We start from the raw sequence: 22,257 nt of genomic DNA, 5'->3' as shown, positions 1-22,257 counted from the left end.
CCCATTATTCCCATGCTAATCCCTGTGACCCTGTCCAATTCCATCACCACAGTGATGGTCCCTATTCCCGTCCCATGACCCCAGTGCTGGTCTCAGTGCCCATCCCACTATCCCAGTGCTGGTTCTGATCCTGCCCCATTATCCCCATGCTGGTCTCAGTCCTATCCCACTATTTCAATCTCAGTCCTTGTCCCATTCCTATTATCCTGTCCTGCTGCTGTTATCTCAGTACTGGTCCCATTCCCATTATCTCAACGCCGTCCCACTCCTGCTTTCCCCACAGTGCATCCCCACGAGGTGGAGGCTCTGAGACCCCCCTGCATCGGGGCCAGGACCGGGCAGCGCCCCCCACCCCACGGCCCCGCAGTGCCACCGCAGCAGCAGGACGGGGACGGCGCTCAGCTCATTCACGACGGCAGGGTGATGCACGCTCCTCCGGCCGCAAGAGGGCGCCACATGCGCGCCGCAACGTGTGTGCAGGAAGCCCTGTTGTCTACCCCCGCTCCTTCCCCTTGACGAGCGGCCGTTTCGCCCAATCCGCACGTCCCTCTCGCCCCCTCTCCCCGTCACCCCGCTTCTGATTGGCTTCGGTGCTGCGCGACCCTCGGGGCGGAGGGCGGGACGACCCGAGCTCGGAACCAATAGGGAGACGCCGTTCTGAGGCTGGGCTGGGCTCGGCGCGGCCCGGAGCCGCCGCCGCTGCCGCCGCCGCCATGGCGCTGCCCCCGCGGCGCGGCCCTCGGCGCTGAGCTCCTCCCGCACCATGGCCGGGGCCATCGCGTCCCGCATGAGCTTCAGCTCGCTCAAAAGGAAGCAGCCCAAGACCTTCACGGTGCGCATCGTCACCATGGACGCCGAGATGGAGTTCAGCTGCGAGGTGACGGCCGCGGCCTAAGCCCCGTTGCCATGGAGACGGGGCCTCGGGCCTCGCTCCCCCGCTCTGGGTGTCCCGAGCGCCCCGGGCCCGGCCCTGCCGCGGGGTCTGAGGGCTGCCGGGCCCGGCCTGGGCCTGGCCGGGGGCCGTGGGGCTCAGCCTGAGGCCGGGCGGGTTATTTCGGGCTTAAAGCCGCGGGGCTCGGCACGGGGCTGCGGGAATTCCCTCGGCGTCCCGCCCCGACTCGTCGCTCAGGTGTCCTGCCGTGCGCGTCTCTTAGGTCAGGTTTGCCTTCGCTTGGGCCTGTGGTGCCTGTCGGGCAGCCTTGCCGTGGCTGCTGGCCCCAGGGGCTTCCTTTTGTTGCTGGGTTTTCAGATCACGAAATTCTCTGGAGGGATGGGGCACGGAGAGACTGAAAACCCACTTTAAAGCATGAGCTGTGAAAAAGGAAAACTCACCCCGTCCGAATCTTGATGCAGTTCCGTGCCTGTGAGCCAAAGGGTGTTTGTCCTTGTGACGTTTCTCACTGCTGAAATGCATTGTCAGCTCTGGGGCACACCGTGCCTTTCCCAGGGATTAAGGAGTTATTGTCACTTCCAGCTCCTCGGCGTTACCCTGCCGGGAGGGTTGAGGTGTCCCAGTCCTGCTCTGACACTTTCCTAGGCTGCCAACAATGAGGTGATGAGAAGTCAGTAACTCTTTTCACGCCGTGGCCACTTGTTGTTTCATGTTGGGATCAGGGCATTTATGAAGAGGCAGCACGGCGCTCCCAGTCGGGTTGGAACACGTAACTTTTGCACCTTCAGCTGCCTGCTGGGGAGGCTCCAGCCAAAGACTTTGCAGCAGAGGCTGCCCAGCCTTTGGGGGAGCTCAGAGAGATGCTTGTGAGCGTTGTGCTCCTGCACCTCTGACCTCTCACTGGAGCACAGAGGACACGTGCAGGAGCTCAGGCTCTGACCTCCAGCGTGAGACCTCCCAGCAGTGGGGAAGAAAGGATCAGGTTGGGTGGCTGCATTGCATGGCCCCCCTAGTCCTCCCCCAGACCCTCCGTACCCCCCACAGGCCTCCCCATGCCCACTTGGGTGCCACTGCCAGAGCCCCACGGGGGCACATTGCATGGCTCAGCTGTGGCTGTTTGAACTCTCTGGCTGTGTTGCTGCCTCCTCTGTGTAGTGACAGCTGCAGGGAAGGACCCCAAAACGCATCCACAGAGACCACTGCCTGCCCCACTGCAAACAGCTGCCTCACATCTCTGTGCCTCCTGTACACCTCTTCAGCCTCACGCTGAGTGCTTGTGCCCCTTTTCCTTCCTGGATGCATGCAGGGTGAGCAGTTAGGGAGCTGCTGTGGGGAGGCTGGTGCTGCTCGTGGTCTGGTGCCCTGCTGGTCTGAGCCCTGCTTAACTGCTGGCTTCTTTGACCAGTGCTGATTGCAGTGCCAGTGAACACATCTGAGTGAGTGACCAAGCTCTGCTGGAGCAGCCTTGCTGTGCAGGATTAATCTCTCTGGCTCCTTTTCAACTTTGTTGCAGAGCTCTTGAGGCAGGTTGTGTGTTTTCCCGAGTGACTGCACAGGACGGAGGTGATGGGGGGTGGTGAGGTGTCGTCAGCGTGGTGTGAGGTCTGGTAACAGCTGGCTGGCTGTGACACCAGGCGCTCGGGCCGTCAATTCCCATCTGGCACAGGAGGAGTGCATGCGAGGCTGTGTGCCACCCTGGTTCTGCTGCCACCTCTGGTCGTGGCAGCCCCTTTTATTCTGAGCGAGCTGATGTGGCTGTGGCACCTTTTCCTTATTCATTTTTCAGTCCGCCCTGCAGGAATTCCTGGCTGGGTATTGCAGGAGATTAAACCTGCTCTGCGTCTGTTGACTCCGTGCATAATGTCTCTAAATTGAGTCTAAATCTGAAATAATTCCTAGAAATGAAATCTTAATCTTTCTAACACTGTGATGAAGCTTAATGATCGCAGTTGGGGCCTCACTTCAAAGACTTGTAATTTGTTCAGGGAAATCTTAAAGGCACAATGTCAACGTCTCCCTTTTTGTGTTACTTCCATTAGAGCTGTGTGAGCACGGTTCCTAATTAATTGATAGCATCTTGAGCAAGGACAGACATTTGCATAACTATTGAAATCCCTGTGCTAAGCCGCTTGCTGGCTGCCCCATCTTCCTGAGCACCACCACCTGCACCTGGAGAGCAGCGTGAGAGAAATCCTACTGGAAAACACCCAGGGTCAATTAACACCACCGTGTGCCAGGCACTGCCTGAGTGACAGCTGGGGGTGCTGGTGGTGCTTGGTTTGCTGCCTCCCAGGTTGTGATGCCAGGACACTGAGTGGCCAATGGCTTCCTCTGACTGCCCCCCTCGTGGGGCGACTTGCTGCCGTTCCTGCCCCAAATTACACTAGTGATATGGCAGGAGTGAGGCAATCCTGGTGGTGGCTCTTTGTGAGATAGTCGGGTTATTCACTTCTCTTGCACAGTGTCTTTACCCCACGGTACTGTTGGGTTCCTGTGGGGCTCTTTTCATTCTGTTCCCGCAGCAGGATTGCAGTGCTGGTGTTGGGTTGGTCACTAATGCCAAGCTGATAGAAGGATCCACCAGTCCTTGATTTGCTTTGTTCCTGTGGTGTGGCAGTGTGGTGACTGGCTCTCCAGCTCTGGAGTCTCAGCAGCTTCTCAGAAGGGTGTTTTCTCTTTATCCACAATGCCTGTGGTCTTGGAGCCCCTGTAGGAGTCATTATGGGACCAAGCAGCAGCTGCCTCTCTGCTTAATCCTTGGCCAGCAGCAGCTCTTTCAGCCAGAAATGAGTGGGAATTAACAGCCAACCTGGAGAAAGCACAAGCATTGAAGCAGTAAGAAGAGACACTTGGACGTTTGGTCTAAACTTGTGCTGTGTCACTGCCTGAATGCTTAAGCTGTTCCTCTCTGTTCTAAAACAGCCTCAGCTGGAAGGTGTCTGTGCAGGGCGTTCAGGCCTCGGTACCCAACTTGCTGTGGTTGGTTGTAAAACTCTCCTATGTGCATGTAAGTAGAAAAAGTCTCTTTTATCAGCGTGCAGCCAAGTGTTGGTCTCCTGTTAACGTTTGCAGGGGGTTACATAGCTGTGCTGCGAAAGCTTATCCCTGGGAGCAGGGGCAAGCTGAGGTCTGGTGTGGAAAATCTGTGGCTAAATAAGTTGTTGAGGAAGAGTTTGTGTGTCAGAGCAGGGAGTTCAGCTCACTGTGCCCGAATGAAAAGGGCAGGAGGAAGAAGCAGGGGATGAAGTTTCTGCCTGCTTTGCAAAGTGGTTGGGAGAGGTTTTACGTGGGTTTCTTCATCCTTTGGTAAATGTTCACCAGCTTCTTGGTGCTGCCAGTAATGGCACTGACCTCTCGATGCTGCTAAGCTGCTGCAAGCAGGCGGAGATGGATCTGGGGACAGGAACAGCTCTTCTAAAAAGCTGAGAGAAATAATCCCTTTCAGCTGCAAAATGATCTTCAGTAAATTACTGGGATGCCAGCTGTCAAGTCGATGTTCTGGTTCCTTTGTGCACCCATCTGCCCTCGGCCTGTGTCAGTTCTCTGAGTGCTCACACGCTTTTGCTGCTCGGTGGCTCCCAGTCCCTGCTTTAATAAGAGAAGTGGCAGGCAGAAGCTGCTTTCCCATTTGATTTGCATCTCGGGGGGCTTTGTGGCAAAAGCAGCAGTACTGCTAAGTTACAGCCACGTCACTTGGGGATTTCTCAGGGCTGTCTTGCTGGGTTCTGTTCATTTCTGCATTCTCTTTCTCAACCTGTGTGCAGGTCTCACGAGACACATTATGAGCACAGATCCTCCTTGACTTCGTTCTGATTGCACCCCGAATCTGAAATGCTCTCTGCTCTCCCGCTCCAAGCTCTCCTCAGCCTCTCCTTGAGCCCCATGTTATCCAATTCCTTCGGTTCAGGAGCTCCATCAGTCCTCCCTCATCCAGCCTTTGGCTGAGCTGGGTTCTGTTGCTTGTTTTCCCCTCCCTTGCCAGCTGGAAGAGCCGCAGCAGCCCTTTCTTCCCCTGCACCCAGCCCTGTCTCGGGCAGACAGCAGGCACTGTGCTTGGCTGCGCCATCTGCCTTGTTATGCCTGGGTGGGTTTTTGGCCTCCTCGGTGGTTAGGAGGAATAGATTTTAATTAAAAGCTCATTATCGAGTTGTCGTGTAGCATTAGTAAATAAAAATAACTTTTACAGCCCTGTCTCGTGGCTCAGTAAGTGGCAATTGAAAGTATTTGACATCTGTTTATTTAAAGGAATGGAGGAATATTGAATATTTGATTCCCTGCTCGCTCCAGAAGGACGTTAAATCCAAATGAAGGGCTGTCTGGGGCGCTCCTGTGAGCGTGCAGGGTCCAAACAGCCTCAAAGTTGCCCTGCGTTGGGCTGTCTGCTGCTGTGGGTTCTGTTTGGTCATCTGGTGGATGAGGGGCAGCTGCTGTGTGCTCAGGTGCCCAGAGGGGCTCCGTTCTGCGATCTCCCCCTGTGTTCAGGGCAGAGGTGTTGGCTCTGCTAAAAGCTGCTTCTCCCACAGGGTTCCTGAGTGGAAATATCTTGCTGTGAAACCTACGTGCTGCTTCCCAGGGCTCGGCCCCCTCCTCTGCTTGCCCTGCCTGCCATCGGCATCACAACAGGGACCCTGGGCTCCTGTCTCATGTCTAGCACAGAACCAGTACTGACGTTGAATAAAGTTGACCTGTTGAGCTGAAAAGCCACCGTTCTGTGTTTGTCGTTTGAAGGCCTGGTCTGTTTTTGTGATGGGAGGGAGGTGAGCTGCCTTGAGCTGGGTTCTGTCCCAAGAAGATCAGGCCTGTATTTGTTCCTCTCCTTCCTCTCATGAAATCCTAAGGGGTTTAAAACCATTCTTCTTTCCCTTTCCCGTGTAAATTCAGCAGGGCATCACTGGAAGTGAAGCATCAGCAGAGTTTGGGAATCGGTTTTCTCCTTAGCACCCTCAGCACTCTTCTGCAAGGCACCTCCTGTGCCTTGCTGTGTGTTTTCTTCTAGCTCTTGGCCTCCCTGTTGTCAGCCCTTGCCGGGGGCATCAGCTAAACCTGCCTCGTGTTTGTGCCACCAGGGGACAGGCTGGGGAGCTAAGGAGCAGTGCTGAGAATTGCTGGCAAGGGTCTGCATTGAAATAAATGGCCCAGTTGCCCGTCTGTTGGAAATTACTCTTGTTGCAGTTTAATAAATAATGCAAACCCCGTTAATAGCTGCCAAATGCGATGGCTCTGCTGGAGAAAAAGATGATGCCAATAAGGCACGGTGGAAGTGGAAGCTCCTTTCTAGCTGCTGGGTTGTAAGTGCTTAGTGCTGTTTGCTTAAAACGCTGTGCTGATAAATCGTGAGCACTCTGTGCTTAGTAAAGAGCATAAATTGCAGCTCTGCAGAATCGCAGCCTCGCAGCACTCGCCGCGTTCATAAAGCAGTTTGTCCCTGCGTTCCTCCGAGACTTGTGGAATGTCTCTAGCAGGTTGTGCTGAAATCAAGCTGGTAGGAGGCTGCAGAGCCACAAGTGTGAGAAGTGACATCTGCAGCCACATCCTGCTCCCCTCTGCGGGTCGTGCAGGGCCGCCTGGCTGCGCAGGATTAGGGTTGTTATGATGGAGCTTCTGGTTGGAGGCTGAGCTCTGTTACAGCATGGTGCCAGCTGCTCGAGCGCACGGCTGAGGGCACTGCTCTGCTCTAAGCCTCTCTGTTTTGTTTTCAGGACCTTCTGACGACATGCAAATTGTCCTTGTGCTTCAGGTGTACGGAGCAGGGGAGCGGTGTGATGAGCAGAGGGTGGAATGTGGAGCTGCCAGGCTGCAGGCTCATGGCTGGCTCGTCTGCTCAGCCCCTGGCATCAGCTCTTTATCCCCCGCTGTCCCTGGGGGCCTTTATTGTGTTTTATGGCCAGGAAATGTGGCAGTTAATGATACGAGGCCTATCAGATATGGGTACAGAGCTAAGGTCTTCCGTGTCTGTAAAACAGTTGGAGTTCAGCTGTCCAAAGATGCCACTTGAATGCAGATCATTATTTTAAGTACTGAGGTGTGGAAGGCAATCGTGTACATTGAAATAAACGCGGTCGCTGTTCCATTTCTATATTTAATGAAGGTAATTCAGCGGGCAGCAGTGTTAAATGCGTGTCTCTGCCCTACCGTGCGCGTGCAGCAACAGCAGCAGTGTCAAATGTGATGGCAGAAACAATTGCTTCACAAGGTGGGAATTGCAGGAGGGGCGTGCAAAGCGCCGGCTGTAAGGTGGGTGGCTGGGGTGAGCAGCAGCAGCCCATGGAGATCCGGGGGGGGGCAGAAAGGGGTGCAGTGCTGGGAAGCAATAGGCTGAAAGATGGCCTTTGTGAAAAGGGGGGGGGGGTTGGAAATAATAACAAAGCCCAAATGGCGATGCATTATGCAGAGCAGTTTAATTCCAGTTAGGAAATTGCCCTCTGATGGCGGCGCGCTTCCACGTGCCTACAGAAATGTATGGAGCGGCTGTTCAAATGCATCCCGCTCTGTGCTGTCTGAAACCTCAAATTAACCTCCTTCTTAAAATAATAGTCGGGAGGAGACGTGCAATCTGAAGCATCCTGTGCCAAGCTGGAGCTCGTTGTAGGGACCGGAGGCTGGTTTGATGTGTGAAATTCGGGTTTTGTAATTGCAGCGCTGCAGAACTCGCTCCTCCTGGTGCTGCTGACCTCGAGGTGTTGATTGCGCCTGATAGGAACTGCAGAGGGGCCGTGGCGAGTCGCCCTGGGGTGCTGCTTTTTGGAGGGGGGCAGTGGCTTTCTTCTGTTCTGGGATGTCGGTGCGCTCGTGTGTGCCCTGCGAGGGGCAGAACCAGCCACGTGCTCGTTGAATCGGAGCAGGAATCGGCCTGTCCTCAGCCGCTTTGCCCACAAGGCGGCAGTGGGGGACAGCGGGAGCGGGGATCGGCCCCGCGGCAGCAGCGTGCGCCGGGGCCCTGCGTTCCTATCGATGCTGGCCAGGTGGCACCGAGATTGAGTTGTAGCGACAAGAGAATGCGCTGAGATCCCTTTGCCCTGGGGCTTTGGAGTAATGGCCGTATGTCTCAGTTTCCGCCGCGCAGATGGAAGACCAGAGTGGCTCTGGCACATTAGGTTCATCTGTTTTATGTCTTTCTTCACCTTTCTGCCTCCCAGCGCCTTCTGGTTTTATGAACAAAGCTCAGCAGTGGCGCGGTTGCGATGACAAGACTGTTGGAAGGCTGCACTCTTTGGGCACCACCGTTTCCTCTGCTCCCTTGCTGCTTTTGTCACATCTTCAGTGTAAGGCACAGCCTGACACGCTCAGAGAGAACTGCTGATTTAATGATAGTCCTGGGCCCTCCTCCCCGTTAGCCTGTGCAGAGCCTGTTGCTGCGGATGCACGCAGTGGATGCATCGGTTGTTTCCCTTCTGGTTCTCGGTTGTGTTGTGCCCTGTGTTGTGTTGCGTCTGCCTGAGCTGCTGATACTGGAGGTTGGGCAGGGATTCCTGGGGCCGTAGCTGCATTAAAGCTACCAAAGGGCAATTAAGAGTGATACGTAGACGTTTTTTCCTCTTTCTTTCCATGCTGAAAATGTGCTACTCATAGAGGAGCTTGATTCAAAAGGACCCCTCAGATTCTCTGACTTCCGGTGGATTGCTAAAGGAAGGAACAGTAGAACTTCGCAGTGTCATTTGGGTGGGCCTGGTGTTCCAGTTTCCCTATGAGGAATACATTGTGAGGTGGAAAAAAGAATGGATTTGGTTGAACGGAAACAAAATCCTCAAGTCCATCTTTATAACTTGGCTTCCCTTTCCTTTTCCTGCAGGTGAAGTGGAAAGGCAAGGACTTGTTTGACCTGGTATGCAGAACGCTGGGACTCCGAGAAACATGGTTCTTTGGCCTGCAGTACACTATCAAGGACACGGTGGCTTGGCTTAAAATGGACAAGAAGGTTGGAAGCAAGGCTCTTCTGAGAGTTCCTAAAGGGTGACAGAGGAGGATGTATAGAATCGAAGAGTAGCTTAGGTTGGAAGGGACCTTAAAGATCATCTTCCAGCCCTGAGGTGCTGGACTGCAGGAGGTCTGTAGTGTAAACAGAGTCTAGTGATGGCTGCTTTTAGTTTCTCTTCTACACCCCTGAATGACAAGCCCTGTAGCAGGAAGGTGAAAGGTTGCACCTTGGCTTCTTTTGCTGTTGAAGTGTGCAAAGGCAAAGGAGGAAGCAAAACTGCAAAACTGAGGAGTGAAAAGGAGGTGGAGATGAGGGATGGGATACTTCCTAGATATGTGAGCCTCTGGGTTGCTGAGCAGTTGGTTAGAGATGGATGTGGCTCTGTTTGCACCCAAACGATGCTGCACTAAAACCAGGCAGTAATTGTGACTCAAGGAGGCGTCTCTCGGTGTCATGCCAAAGTTTTAAGCTAACATGAATCTGAACCAGACAGCGCCAGCATAATAGCAAGGTGTCAGAGAGCAAGTCTGAAATAGAGGGAGAGGCACTGCAGGGAAAGAGCCATAAAGGTTGGTGGTGGCATAGCAGCATCTAACATCATTGTGAGAGGTTGGGAAGCAGCATTACGCACACAGCAGATCAAGATCAACCTTTGCTGTCTCATCTTGCATGCTGTTTGTTTTCTTGCACGGTTCTGATTGTCAGAAATGTTTGTTTTCTATGCTCTTCTGAACTACTTAGGTTGTTTCATCCCTTCTGCACGCCTAAGATGCTTGACAAAAGCTGTGCTGATATTAACAGAAGGTGACAGTGTGGCTCCTAGAAACAGGACACTGACAAAGCTAGGGGGTGTAGTTGAATGGCTTTTCTGTTCCCCAGGTTCTGGATCATGATGTGCCAACAGAGGAACCTGTCACCTTTCACTTCCTAGCCAAATTTTATCCTGAGAACGCAGAGGAGGAGCTGGTCCAGGAGATCACACAGCACTTGTTCTTCCTGCAGGTAGGAGCCTTGTAAGTAAGTACAGTGTTTTCCAGCATGAAGGAGGAAGGAGCAAGGATGAGCAGAAGTACAAGAAGGTTTTGGGGACTGAGGAATTTGGTCGGCAAAGCGTCGCTCTTTGTCATTACATTCACACCGCTCTGAATGCAGTTGTCTTGAACTGCAGAAGTGTCCTAAAATAGGTGAGAGATGGATGAAGCAGTCCCAGGCGCCCAGGCTTGCAAACTGGCCATCAGAAATGATTAGATGATTTGTAACATTAGTGTGTGGTAGTTAAGGAAAATGAATCTGTCAGATGTGGGCATGAATGACACTCGCAGCCTTGGAGTCTGCCTCTCTGCAGGATGTAGATATCAATTGTGCTGAGAGATGACAATTGCCTTTATAAGTGATAGTGTTCTTGTGGGAAGCAAGGGGATTTCATCCCGGAGCACAGAATGCAGCCAACCTGTTTCATGTATAGGCTGTACAGCAAGGTTCACCTCCTCACAAATCAGCCTTCAGATAACTGGAGCAGAAGAAAATCCCAGAAGCACAACTCTGTCATAAACTGATGGCAGAAGCAGAGGAGAAGGGGAAACCTGGCTGTCCTGCCTGCACAGTAACTTCTTATTTAAAGGACTCTACCAAACATCACGTCTTGAGAAATCAGTTCAGCTGATGTTGTAGCTGTGCTGTCTGACTGGTAATGAAGCGTTTCTGTCACAGCAGCTTTCTCTTTCAGACAAGATCAATTTTCAGAAACTATTTACTATAAAAAGAAACAGGAGGCAGGAGTGTTACAGGCTGTAGAATAATCCCAGGCCGATCTCTGGGCATTCATTAGGATGTTGTAGCTGCTCCTTGGCTGTTGAAGTTGCACCAAAATAAGAGCAATCTGGATTCAGCTGCCTTGCTTTAGATTTCAGTGTACTCTGCCCTTTACAACAGATATAAAAGTGAGCTCACTAGCTCATTGATACTCCTCCCAGTTCCAAAGTTTGTCTTTGTTCTTCAGAGCTAAAGGTTGAAATGCAAAATATTGCTGTTCATTTCCAAAGTCTGTCTTGTGCTCTCGTGTCTCCTTAGGGCAGTTTCTAAATGTCCAATTTGCCATGGGTTTTAGGCCTGATAAGGAAAAATGCTTTTTGGCAGCTTTGAAAAATAGAATCACAGAGGAAAAGCAGTTAAAGCTGCATTTTATAAATGCAGACCGTGACTTTTCTGCTAGGATTTTAATGATATGAGAGGAGCCAATGCTCCAGTACTGTGTGTAAGAAACAGGAACACACATAAGCTTGCAAGCTCCCCCGTTCACCTTAATGCAGGAGAATCTTCTGTGATTATGTTGTAACTGACTTTGAGGGTGCAGAACGTGCTGTACATTCAAATACACATTACTGTATCTCTGTGACAATCCATTTTAGGAAAATAGTACTTTTTTTTTTTGTTCTTCAGAAAAATTAGTGGCCAAGAACATAAAATATCAAACGTGACAGGTTTAATTTTTTAATGCACAGAAGCCAGGAAACATCAAGCAGTAGCTTTTGGGAACTGTATGCTGGCTCTCCTGGGAGCGTGCGCAGGAGCTGCCTGCTGTTAAAAGCACTGCCACAGAGGTGACCTGCAGTCTGCTTGCTGTTGGTGGGGATTGGAGGGAATTAGCCCCAAGCACAGGTGAGCACCTACTCACAGAAAGGTCTGAATGCCCCACAGGAAAACCCTTTGTGTGCTCAGAGCCTCAGCTACAACTGCTTTTTTTCATTTAGTGTTGCATGTAGTCCCATCAATCTACAGCTTATGCCTTAGGAGGTTTTATCTCCACATGCAAGGCTTTTTTTCCCCCCTTGCCCTTCACAGTGAGATACAGGTTCTGTCACTTTCCTAGTATAAATTTAGTTTCTTGCAAACCTGTCTGCAAAAGGTGGCTTGTGAAAGCCTGAGCCCTTCCCTGCACAGACATCAGAGATTTCCTGGGCCTGAGCAGGAGCTAGTGTTAGCAATGTTGTTAACTGTGTGGTTGACAGCCCTAGTTAAAACAAACTGCAGCCATCTGCTGTGACAGTCATGCTTTGCACTGCTTCACTAAACATGTGTTATGTGTCCTTTATTGCTGTGTGCAGGTGAAGAAGCAGATTTTGGATGAGAAGATCTACTGTCCTCCTGAAGCTTCTGTCCTGCTGGCCTCTTATGCAGTCCAAGCCAAGGTAGGCACAGCAGGATTTTCTGAGGGCAAAGTGGTGCTGGCTTAGTGTTGCTCATGGGTAGCTGGGTGCTTTGTTACATACCCACTTCCTGAGGCTAGGAAAGTTGTTAAAAATTCAAAAGTGATGGGACTACAATAGCAACATTGTCTTCTCCATGCTGCCAATTTCTGGCTGCCTTTGGACATTGGATGCATTTTTATTTTCTCTTTCCAGAAGCCTTTAGCAAGCTCTCAGCCTGTGAGTTAGCAATGCCTACTTGAGTTTGGGTTACTACTGGAGCACTTGAATTCCTGGAGCCTGTGCTTTTTTGGATCTCCTCCCTGCTCTTGCTGTTGTAGCCAGTAGCAAACCAGCTGTGAGACTGGCAGCTCCACTGTTTCCCTGGAATACTTGTCCTGATAACTGCCTTGTTTTGAGTGCTACAGCTTGCCTCATCAATGTTATTGCAGTGTTAGAGATCTTTCTGACTTGTTCCTTTGTCGAAGCTTTGATTGTGGCTCTTTGGCCTCACTACACAGAGGGAAGAACTCAATTGTCATCAAGTTCCCCTCAATCCTCAGCTGAATTCTGCTCTACACCCCAAGTCAGTGGTTTTTGCCAAGAACTGACTCTAAAGAGCACTGTTTTGCAGCCTGGAACAGCCTTGGATAGCAGGGGGACTCTTGTGGTACAGGGAGCAGCCGTAGGTTCAGAGGTGGGGACATCTTGCTAGAGATGGGTCTTTTATCCCTGTGACACAGCATGTACCACTGCTGAATTGAGTTTTCTAGCTAATCTCCAGCTCCCATGTAAAGATAATGCCATTGGAAAAGAAGAGCAGTTGCTGGAGTCCTCTCACAGCTCAACTGCCACATCTTTGTGTCTGTACTCAGTCATTTTCTGTCTGTTCTTCAGGAAAGGGTTCTGACTTGCAGAACCATAGGCCAAGTGCCTGTGCCCTGCTGCTGTCCCTAAGGGGCCTCAGGGGACAGGCAGGGTAACTGTGCTCTGTGAGATCTGTGTCGCAGTGCAGGAGTGGGATTTTTTTCTGTTGCCTGAGGAGGGCTCGGTCCAGGCAGGGTGGAAGCACTTGTTTCAAGGAGTCTCATCCTCAGCAATGGCTTTTTCCAGGTTGCATGATAACACTCCTCATAACCCTTTTGTTAGTGCCCAATTTGTCTGAATCCAGCAGTGGGTGATGTGCACAGTGTTGTTTGATGACAAATGTTTGGATTTGCTAGAAAAAGGTGTGTTCTCCTCATAGGCAGAATATTGATGCCAGTCTGTTTTGTTAGAGGGACTCATCAGCTGGGGAGAAGAGTTGCTTTTAACAATGTTTGCGTGAAACAGCCATCGCTCTGATCACATACACGTGTGAACACTCGCTTGGGTTTTTCTCACATGACCTGCCAAGCTGAGGGTACAGAGGGGATGCCACTTCCACTGCCAAAATGAATAAACCCTTGGGTAAAATACCCTTGGGTAAAACCCTTTACCTTGGGTAAAATACTGGGTGCTGTTCTTGGCCATGGCTGCTCACGTGCTCAGGAGCAGCGCGGACTTTGGTGCAGAGCTGTTGTACTGTCCTGTGTCTGCTCTCCCAGCTTGGCTCCTGACCTTGTCCTCAGCAGCACGTGCTCTGTGTGTCTGGAGATCGACTGGAATCGGAGCAGTTCTCCTAATCTCGCAGATCTTGATCCTGCAGAGGCTGTGAGGAGATGGCAGAGGAGAGCCTTTCCTTATCTTAGCTAATGCACCTTTCGTGTCTGCTTCAGACATGGCTTTTCCTTGCTGCCCCTTTGGTAACCAGGCAGAGCTTCCCCTCCTGCTCTTTTTCAGGAAAGGTAGAAGTGGAAAGCAAACCCTCAGCATGGAGCTGGGAAGAAAGATATTGCAGGTCACCTCCTTCCAGTTAAATAGGATAATGATATCCTTTCTGGACAAGAAAGCAGCCACTGGGCACAGTAATTTCTCTAATAACCTGCTGATTTGCATGATGAGGGGCATAACAGCCTGACACGGAGTCAGTGTGGTTGCAGCTGATGAAGCCACTTGATTGACAGCTAGGTTTGTTTGTGCTGCTGTTGAACCACCCACCTGAAATAACAAAGTAAGCGTGCGGGTCATCAAATTAAAAGCTTGTTTATTCCTATATCATTGCATTCGTTTGGGGAATTACTCTGTGTTTTCCCCTCTGGCTCTGCATTCAAACCACCCACACCGCTTTCAAATATTGGAGATGTTTCAGGTTTTAAATAGCAGTGAAAGACTTGGAAACTATCAAATAAGGTGTCCCTGCAGCAATGGCAACATCCAAGAGGTTTTTCCATTCCTCGCCCCTCCAATGCAAATCGCTGCCCCGCTGCTCTCAGCACTTCAGGTCTTGAAGCACTTCAGCATTAGCAACAGGGCCCTCTGCTTTTGTTTTTTTCCCCAAACAAACAATAATCAGCACTAATGGGTCGCAGCTGAGCGTGCCTGTGTTTGTACAGGACAGCACAAGCCAGGCTGGATGATGTGAAGGCAACTTCTGTGTGTGACTGTGAATATTAATTGTGTCATACAATTAATAGGAGTTAAAATTCTGTGACAGTTTTGAAGCAATTATTTAATTGGAAAGGTCTTTAAAAGCGTGTTTGCCGAATCATTTGAGCCAGCTTACGCTGCAATATTTAAGCCATTTGTTGGTTTTTCAGTTGTGAATAATGTGTCCTCATCCAGACTCCCTCTCCGTACAGATATTCCTCTGGGACACGGCAACATTTTTCACCACATGAAAAATCACATAACCCATGCTTAGTCTTGGATCTCTATGGCAGACCCCAGCAAAAGAAATACTCGTGTTAATCCTGTTTGCTGTTATTTTCATCACCTAGGAATGATTTATTTTCTGCCTCTCCAAGGTTATTGGAGTTGTTTCCCTTGCTACTTCCGTGTTCTTGTTGCTGCTCCCTTCTGATGTGGGTACAAGAGATGTAAACCTGCAATGTGCTGTCACTGAGAAGCTCCAAGCCCTGTAGACCTTGGGAGACAAACAGTTGCCACTGCTCAGCACCCTGCAGAATGGAACCCCCAGTGTTTGCGTTGTATTAATTGAAGTCTGAGTCAGTGTTGGCTGTTGCATGCTTCCTTCACATCTGCACTGGCTCTAAATCAATATCTGTGTCTTTAATCCCTGCTTGTTGTGGATGAAACGTTGCTTGCTGGGCTGCTGAGGGGGTGTCTGTGTAGGCTTGTGATCTTGAGCTCTGGTTTTGGTGCACGACGTGGTGGTCCTGGCATTGAAAGGAGGCTGCCATGGAAGGCTTCCTGCCCGTCTGAGCACCACACGCCTTGGTGTTGCCTTAAAAATTGTCACCATTTTGTGCTTTCTGAGCTGAGGAGCTACAGAGAAGCTGGGAGGGAAGGGCTGCTTCCCTTGCAGAACGCATGACTGAAGGGAGCGTTGCTGTGCCTTGTGTAATCTCCTAATGTCACTGCAGAAGTCCTGCTTGCCAGGTGAATGAGAATCGCAGCATTTCCTGTACGTGCCTCACATCCTTCATCCCATCCGCTTCAACCTGCGAGGTTATTTGAGGTGCTGCTTTCTGGCTGTTTCCTCCCCTCTTATGCTGCATGGGAGATAAATTCATTTTCACACGCACTGCAGGGACGCTCAGCTTTTGAATCTGTTAATAAGCAGTTTTATTTCTCAGCCGTTTTATATGCTGCTCGGAAGGATGTGCATCTAAACAAATACCAGTAATTACTGGGTGTGCTTAACAAATCTGATTTGGATTCCATGACCCAATTGAGCAACGGCCCCTCTGGCAGAAAAGTCAACGCCTGCCCGAGGGGAGCCTGCAATTGTCATCCAAATTCCTGTTATCATTATTATTGTTATTGAAATATTTGTTAATAGTGAACTGCAGCAGAGAAAAGGCAATCTGCCTCAGCCGGCTTACTGGGATCAGTCATTATTTGGGGACAGGTCTTTGTCCACACGTTGGATCCCCATCCCACTGCTGGTGGAAAGGCACGGATTCGGGCAGATGGGGTCTTTGCTGGTGCTGGAAGAAGTGTTTGCTGGGCATGGTGGGCACCAGCTGGCAGTGGGAGGTTTTGTCCTGCACCCTGCTCTGTTTGCTGCAGTAGAACAGGGATCTTAGTTTCTATGAGCAATCACATTGCAATGGAACTCTGTTTATTATGTTAACCAAGGAGCACGTGTTCTCACCTCTAACAAGCTGATGCTGAAGGTGTAGGTGGTCTGTATTTGCTGTGTCCACAAGGAGTGGATGTGTAAGGGTGAAGAGTTCTGTGTGCCTGTGTTGTTAACAGTGTGGGCACAACATCTCTGCTTCTTTCCAGTATGGTGATTATGATCCCAACGTCCACAAGCGAGGCTTTCTGGCACAGGAGGAGTTGCTTCCAAAGCGGGTAAGGAGCTCAACCCAGCAGAAGAATGAATTTCCACACTTGGTACCATTTGTGCTACAAAGCTCTTTGCAGAGAGGGTTTCTGTGGGGCTGCTTGCAGCGCATTGGGCTGGGGTGGATTTCCTTGTCAAGGTAAACGACCCAAGGAGTTGTACTGAGGAAGGAGGATTCAGTATTTTTCTGACATTTTAATAAAGGCAGAAGCAATTATTTTCTTTCTGATGGTTTTCACATTTTCATTCTGTCTGTGTTTCTTCTTGGTGACCTGGAGACTGTGCATGCTTGAGGGCTAAATCAGCACTGTGATATTGCAAAGCGTGGGGCTGAACATGCACTGCTGAGAGAGCAGGCAGGAGCTGTAATGCCTGGGGATTATGATGGAAGCTTGGGCATTTCTGGCCTGTTTCATGGCTTGGGAAAATATGGCAAGTAGCAGTGTGACCTGGATCTCTGTCTCCTTGTGTGTCTCAGGTAATAAACCTGTACCAGATGACTCCAGAGATGTGGGAGGAGAGGATTACAGCCTGGTATGCAGAGCATCGAGGCAGAGCAAGGTGAGTGTGTGCTGGAGTGGCCTGTGGCTCAGGGGCAGCCCCCTCACTTGAAGAGCTGCAAGGGTTTTGGGGACCTTGAGCAGGTGATGGGTGAGCTCTGCTCGTAGCAGGGTTAACCCCAGCGAGCTTGGCTCCCAGGCTCACAGAGGGCAAAGAGCTTTCTTTATTCCTGTGGCTCTGCCCTGCTGCCCACTGGTTCCTGATGGGGTGAACTTGGTACTCATGCTCAGGAGAGGAGGACCTGCAAGGAGGCACAGAGGCAGCCCTACTGCCCAGGGGCTCCTTGGGCTCACTGGGCAAGGAAGGAAATAGAGACTCCAAGGCAGAAAGTCAAACTGGTGAGGTGTATCACTGCTCATGAGGTAAAACACTCTTTGTGGGAGATATTCCTGAAGTAAGATAGAACTGGAGCATAGGACTCCCAGCTGAAAACTTTTCCCTTTATGCTTAAGGGACTGGGTGAGGAACAAAGCATTGCTTGAAATGCTGTGTCTCTCTGGGCAGGCGTCAACAGCCATTAAGATGCTGGCAAGCTGCAGACTGGGATTTGCTGTAGGACTGTATTGATCCTGCTAGCAAAGACAAACCTGACCCATGTGATAGAGACAGTCAAGGTTTTAAAGCATCGTGTGTGCTTAGGATCAGAAAGTGCAGCCATCTCACTCTCTCTGATCCTACCAAGTGTCTGCAACTCTGGCCTTTTTTTCTCTTTTTTGTCTGACAGAGATGAAGCAGAAATGGAGTATTTGAAGATAGCTCAGGACTTGGAGATGTATGGAGTGAACTATTTTGCAATTAGGGTGAGTGTAGGTTGTGCTTTCAAGGCGTTCAGAGTTCCTTGCTGGGGTGGCTCTCCTGTTGTCTGTGTTGCTGTGAGATTGCGTGAGTGGAGACCGCAAGGGGCAGCGGACCAGGGACACGGCTGTGCCATGTTAATGGGAGTCACTGTGCTGTGCTTTGCTACCCAGGAGGTAGGAGCCCTTTTAACATACAGTGCTGGTGGGTCACTGCTCAGGGCTGGTTCACAAAGCTGGCAAAGGCTTGGTTTGTGTCAGATTGTCCTTGAGTTGAATTAAAGGATTTTCTGCTCTTTTCTTTCCTCCCTTAGAATAAGAAGGGTACTGAACTGCTCCTTGGAGTCGATGCTTTGGGTCTTCACATTTATGACCCAGACAACAGATTGACCCCTAAAATCTCCTTCCCGTGGAATGAGATCCGGAATATCTCCTACAGTGATAAAGAGGTATGGATCCATCTGCCCTCTCTTCTGAGAGCAGTGCCAGTCAGAGCACAATTACAATTTAAAATGCTTCTCTTTGCTCTCCTATCTGCTGTGCTTGCTATGACCAGCGTAGTTGAAGGCAGCTGAGACTCTCCAGGAGTGGACAAACAGAAAGTCAACTGGTTTGATTTTAGAGTACCTTCAAACCCACTAGATGGTTTTTTTTCCACAAACAAAATCACTACTGATGTGCTTAGCCCAAATATTGAAGATGGGAAGTTTAAATTGTTTTTTTCTGTGTGCGTGCTCTTGAATTATGGGATGTGGTGAGAGGTGTTCCTGGTGAGAAAAACTCTTGCATCTTGACATGCTATTACATCATCTTGAATTCTCGGGCTGCTGGGCTTGGCATAACAGCTGGAATCTTTTTAGGAGGCAGAAAAATTTAAGCTTACCGTAAGAGAAATATTTATTAAATCCAGAGCGTAAATACAAATCTTTAGAATTGTTGGCTGCCAAACCCATTTGAGAGCAGCAATAAAATTGTCTGTAGAGGAGAAACCGATCTGCTCGGTTCTTTTAGTCTGTGAGAACTGCTCGAAGAAAAGCAACTGCCTTCGTGGTAAGGAAGAAAATTAACTTGTTAATTAAAGTGTTTTCCAATTTAAACGTGATATTGATCAGGGTAAAAGTTAAAGGCTTCTCATCAGCTGCATTTATTGCATGTCTTATGAAGTTTTGTAGGAAAAGGCCATGTTGGGATTCTCGTCACTTGTTTTTTTCTGCTCAAAAATAGAGAGCTCCATAACTCTGCCAAGCAGCTCAGCACTTAATGACTTTCAAAGACTTTTCTACCCGTGACAGATCAGTGGAAGCTGTCAGATCATGCACTGCCTCAGAGATATGGGGATTGAAGGCCCTGTTACTGGGCCTTGACACAAGACTGTAACAGATCTTTCTCTTGGGGGGGAAAAAGCCTGCCACTTTCTATCAGGGCAATAATCTGGGTAATAAGATGACCACAAGTAGAACTGACATGATAGTAAACAGGCTTAATAGCTGGGTTTGACAGCTACACTGACACAGCAGAGGTATTTAATCTATTGTAACAAAGATTGACTGTTTATGTGGAACTGAAATTCCTCCTCTGGCATATTTCTGCTGGTGCCTCCAATGACTGGCGTGGATTGTGGTGGAGCTGAAGCCCAGGACGTTCATGCACGTCTGCCTGTGTGAAAGTCTGAAAAGATGGGCTCTTAAACTGACAAAACAAAACACTGCCAGGGCGAGTTGTGCTGAGCCCCTTTCAGGCAGTACAATGTGTTGATAAATAGAGCTGGTTTAATGGACGCAGGCTGCCTGCTACCGCGCTATCTCTTCAGGCAGTTATTTCTGTAGTATGTGGAGGAGTGATGGAATACATACACACCTTCTAAAAAATGCAGTATTGCAGAGCATTCTGTCTCTTCAAGCATCCTTTTGTTAGTTCAGAATCTTCTCTTTGTCCAGGGGCTGCGTTACTGAAACCCTCAACACTGGTGATGCCACCTGCATCCCTTGAGAGAATCCTTGTGGGAAGGCGCTTTGGGGAGGGTGCACTTGGGATGAGCTTAGAGCTGATCGGTGGCACGAACATCAAGGCGTGTTGGTGCAAGGGAATAACCTTTTGGGCTGCAGAGAAGGCTCGAGATATCACTAAGTTCTGGAGAACAAAATGCACTGAAAAATTCTTATGAGGAGCTCTTGCAAGGGGAAATGGTAACAAGAGGAATAGCTGCTTGTGTTTCCATATTTCTATTTCAGCCCTCCATCACACGGCTGAGCCGGTTCTTCCTCTATTCAGAGGCGTCAGGATTTTCTACTGGCCCTCCTCAGTTCTGTACAGCTTTCAGGAGAGAAGTTTCCTGTCTCAGTTTGGGAGGCAGTGGATCAGTCTCTGTGGCCAGGAGATGGGCATTATGCTTGTTGTTTCTATGTGGCACTCCTCTTTTTCTGGCCAGGAGCAGTTGTCTCCTTGGTTGCTTTTCACTCTAGTTCCCTTGCTTGGCTAAAAGCCACAGGGACAGCTCTCAGCCTTGTTTGTCTGACACTGCTGACCTCCTTTGAGCTAAAGCTTTTGGTAAGACTTTTATAGCTGTGTCATTATTAAGTGCAGAGCTCTCTGATAATTTTGTCCCTCTCTATTTTTTCCTTTTCAGTTTACAATTAAGCCATTGGACAAAAAGATCGATGTGTTCAAATTCAATTCATCAAAGCTGCGTGTGAATAAGCTGGTAAGTCTGCAGGCACAGGCAGTGAAAATTACTCTAGCAGAAGTTTCTGCAGGCAGTACGAGACAATGCTCTTGTGGGGCTTTTCCTTCAAGCAGTCATAGGCTGCTGGACTGGATGGGCTGTAGATGCGACTTGGTACCACAGTTGTTATTCTGTCATAGCCTCTAGAAGAGAAAAGGGAAGATGAAACTGTGCTCGTTCACAGAACCTCTCCCCCTCTCCTCTGTTTTTGTGCTCCCTTTCTGAGCTCTCAGGTTGCATCTGACCTGCATGGCAGAAGCACATTGTAAGTAAAACTTTCTCCTAACCCTTGTTTTTGCTCCAAATTCCTTTTCTTCTCTTGCTCTTGCTCTTCTCTGTTCCAACCCGCGGCTTTAGGCCTCCCACTTTTGGGAAGCACCACTGTCAGTGTTGCAGCCCTGGCTTTTTCAAGGCTGAACCCTGCTCAGGATGCTCTGCTTGCACAGGAACAGCAAGAACTGTGTTTAGCTGTCTGTGTTGGGGATCAGCTTTAGCTAGTACTCTGGATTAGGTGTCCAATTGGCTCTGGGGCTTTGATCCAGGTGCTGAAGTACTTGTGCACTGTTGTGAAGTTGCACAATGGATCTTCAGAAGGCAGAAAGGGAGGGGGACTTTGTTGTCCTGGCTGTGGGCTGTCCTACATGCCTGCTGTACTTGTGTGCACAGGGAAATGGGGCTTTCTCACAAAGGCCTCATTCACTTTTCTCATCAGGTTCATAGTGCTGACTGCAGAGGATTCACTCATAATGTGTGAAATGAAATACAGACATGTGAAACTGTCCTTTTCTAAAAGAATCAGAGCTTAGAAACTCTTTCCTTGCTGAAAAATAACTGAGCTTTCCATCCTCTGTGTACCACCACCTTTGCTTTGCTATCTCTCCCTAGTATGACCACTTCCCTTGTCCTTCTCCTTAAGTATCAGAAGAAATAACATAGATGCTCAAAGCTATCTAAAGGTGTACAAGGTCACTTTTGATAAGCCTCTGTGTGTAGCCTTGCCCAAGGTGGAAAATGTTATTCCTTCTTTTTTTTCCATCTCAGTGCTTTTAAGCTTCATGTTGGGAGAAGGTGGAAGTTAATCTTGAACCTTAAGAAAGGGGGGTAGTGAGATCAGGGGAGCTGGCTGAAGCTGTAGAAGGCTGTTTTACTATTTGGCCTAACGCCTCCTCAGGGTTGGTATAATACTTGCCAGGTCCGTGCTGTGTTGGCTGCACAGAAAATTGGTTTCTGCAAAGAGCTGATGGCTCCCTGCCCTTCACGTTGGGGTACGAGAGCTCCTAGAGCTTGGGTTTGGTGGAGGGAAGTGCTTACAAGCTCCAAACCTAGTTCTTTGTGTCAGGAGTAGAAACCACGCCATCATCATAATGCGTACAGCTTTTTCTCTCCTCTCTTCACCTTTGACTGGAATAGATTCTTCAGCTGTGCATTGGAAACCACGATCTTTTCATGAGGAGGAGAAAGGCCGACTCATTGGAGGTGCAGCAGATGAAAGCACAGGCCAGGGAGGAGAAAGCCAGGAAGCAGGTGAGAGACATCTCCAGTAAACAGGCCGTGAGCCAGAATTGGGAATGCAAATGAGCTTGGGGAGGAACAGTCTCCAGATTGACATCAAGCACATGGAGCAGCTTTGAGGGAAGGTCCGGCTGAACGTCTCTTTATAGCAGCCTGCTCCTGCAGTGCCATTCTCCACATGGCTCTGTAGCTTGGTGACAGCCCAAGTCCAGCCCCCACACTCAGGAGCAGAACTGGGAGGAGGGGAAGAATGAGCGAATCTGGTTGTCCCAGAAGTGTGGGC

At 49.8% G+C, this 22,257-nt stretch overlaps 1 protein-coding gene across 13 annotated transcripts in view; it reads left to right on the top strand.

Moving 5' to 3' along the window:
* Positions 1 to 763: 763 nt before the first annotated feature.
* NF2 (NF2, moesin-ezrin-radixin like (MERLIN) tumor suppressor) overlaps positions 764 to 22,257 on the top strand; it is a gene marked incomplete at both ends in the record, with an annotated part of 39,768 nt that continues 18,274 nt past the window's right edge. For 3 of the 13 annotated variants that reach the window (XM_079543898.1, XM_079543886.1, XM_079543891.1), the window contains 10 exons: positions 764 to 877; positions 8,682 to 8,807; positions 9,687 to 9,809; positions 11,912 to 11,995; positions 16,325 to 16,393; positions 16,864 to 16,946; positions 17,671 to 17,746; positions 18,055 to 18,189; positions 20,367 to 20,441; positions 21,873 to 21,986. In XM_079543898.1, coding sequence (XP_079400024.1) covers positions 764 to 877; positions 8,682 to 8,807; positions 9,687 to 9,809; positions 11,912 to 11,995; positions 16,325 to 16,393; positions 16,864 to 16,946; positions 17,671 to 17,746; positions 18,055 to 18,189; positions 20,367 to 20,441; positions 21,873 to 21,986 — 999 coding nt within the window. The remainder of the gene's footprint in view (positions 878 to 8,681; positions 8,808 to 9,686; positions 9,810 to 11,911; positions 11,996 to 16,324; positions 16,394 to 16,863; positions 16,947 to 17,670; positions 17,747 to 18,054; positions 18,190 to 20,366; positions 20,442 to 21,872; positions 21,987 to 22,257) is intronic. The other 10 variants (XM_079543893.1, XM_079543896.1, XM_079543892.1 and 7 more) reach the window with 6 other exon arrangements.

Source organism: Tetrao urogallus (genome assembly GCF_951394365.1).
Source record: "Tetrao urogallus genome assembly, chromosome: 17".
Classification (NCBI taxonomy): domain Eukaryota; kingdom Metazoa; phylum Chordata; class Aves; order Galliformes; family Phasianidae; genus Tetrao; species Tetrao urogallus.
This window is presented reverse-complemented; position numbering and strand designations above follow the sequence as displayed.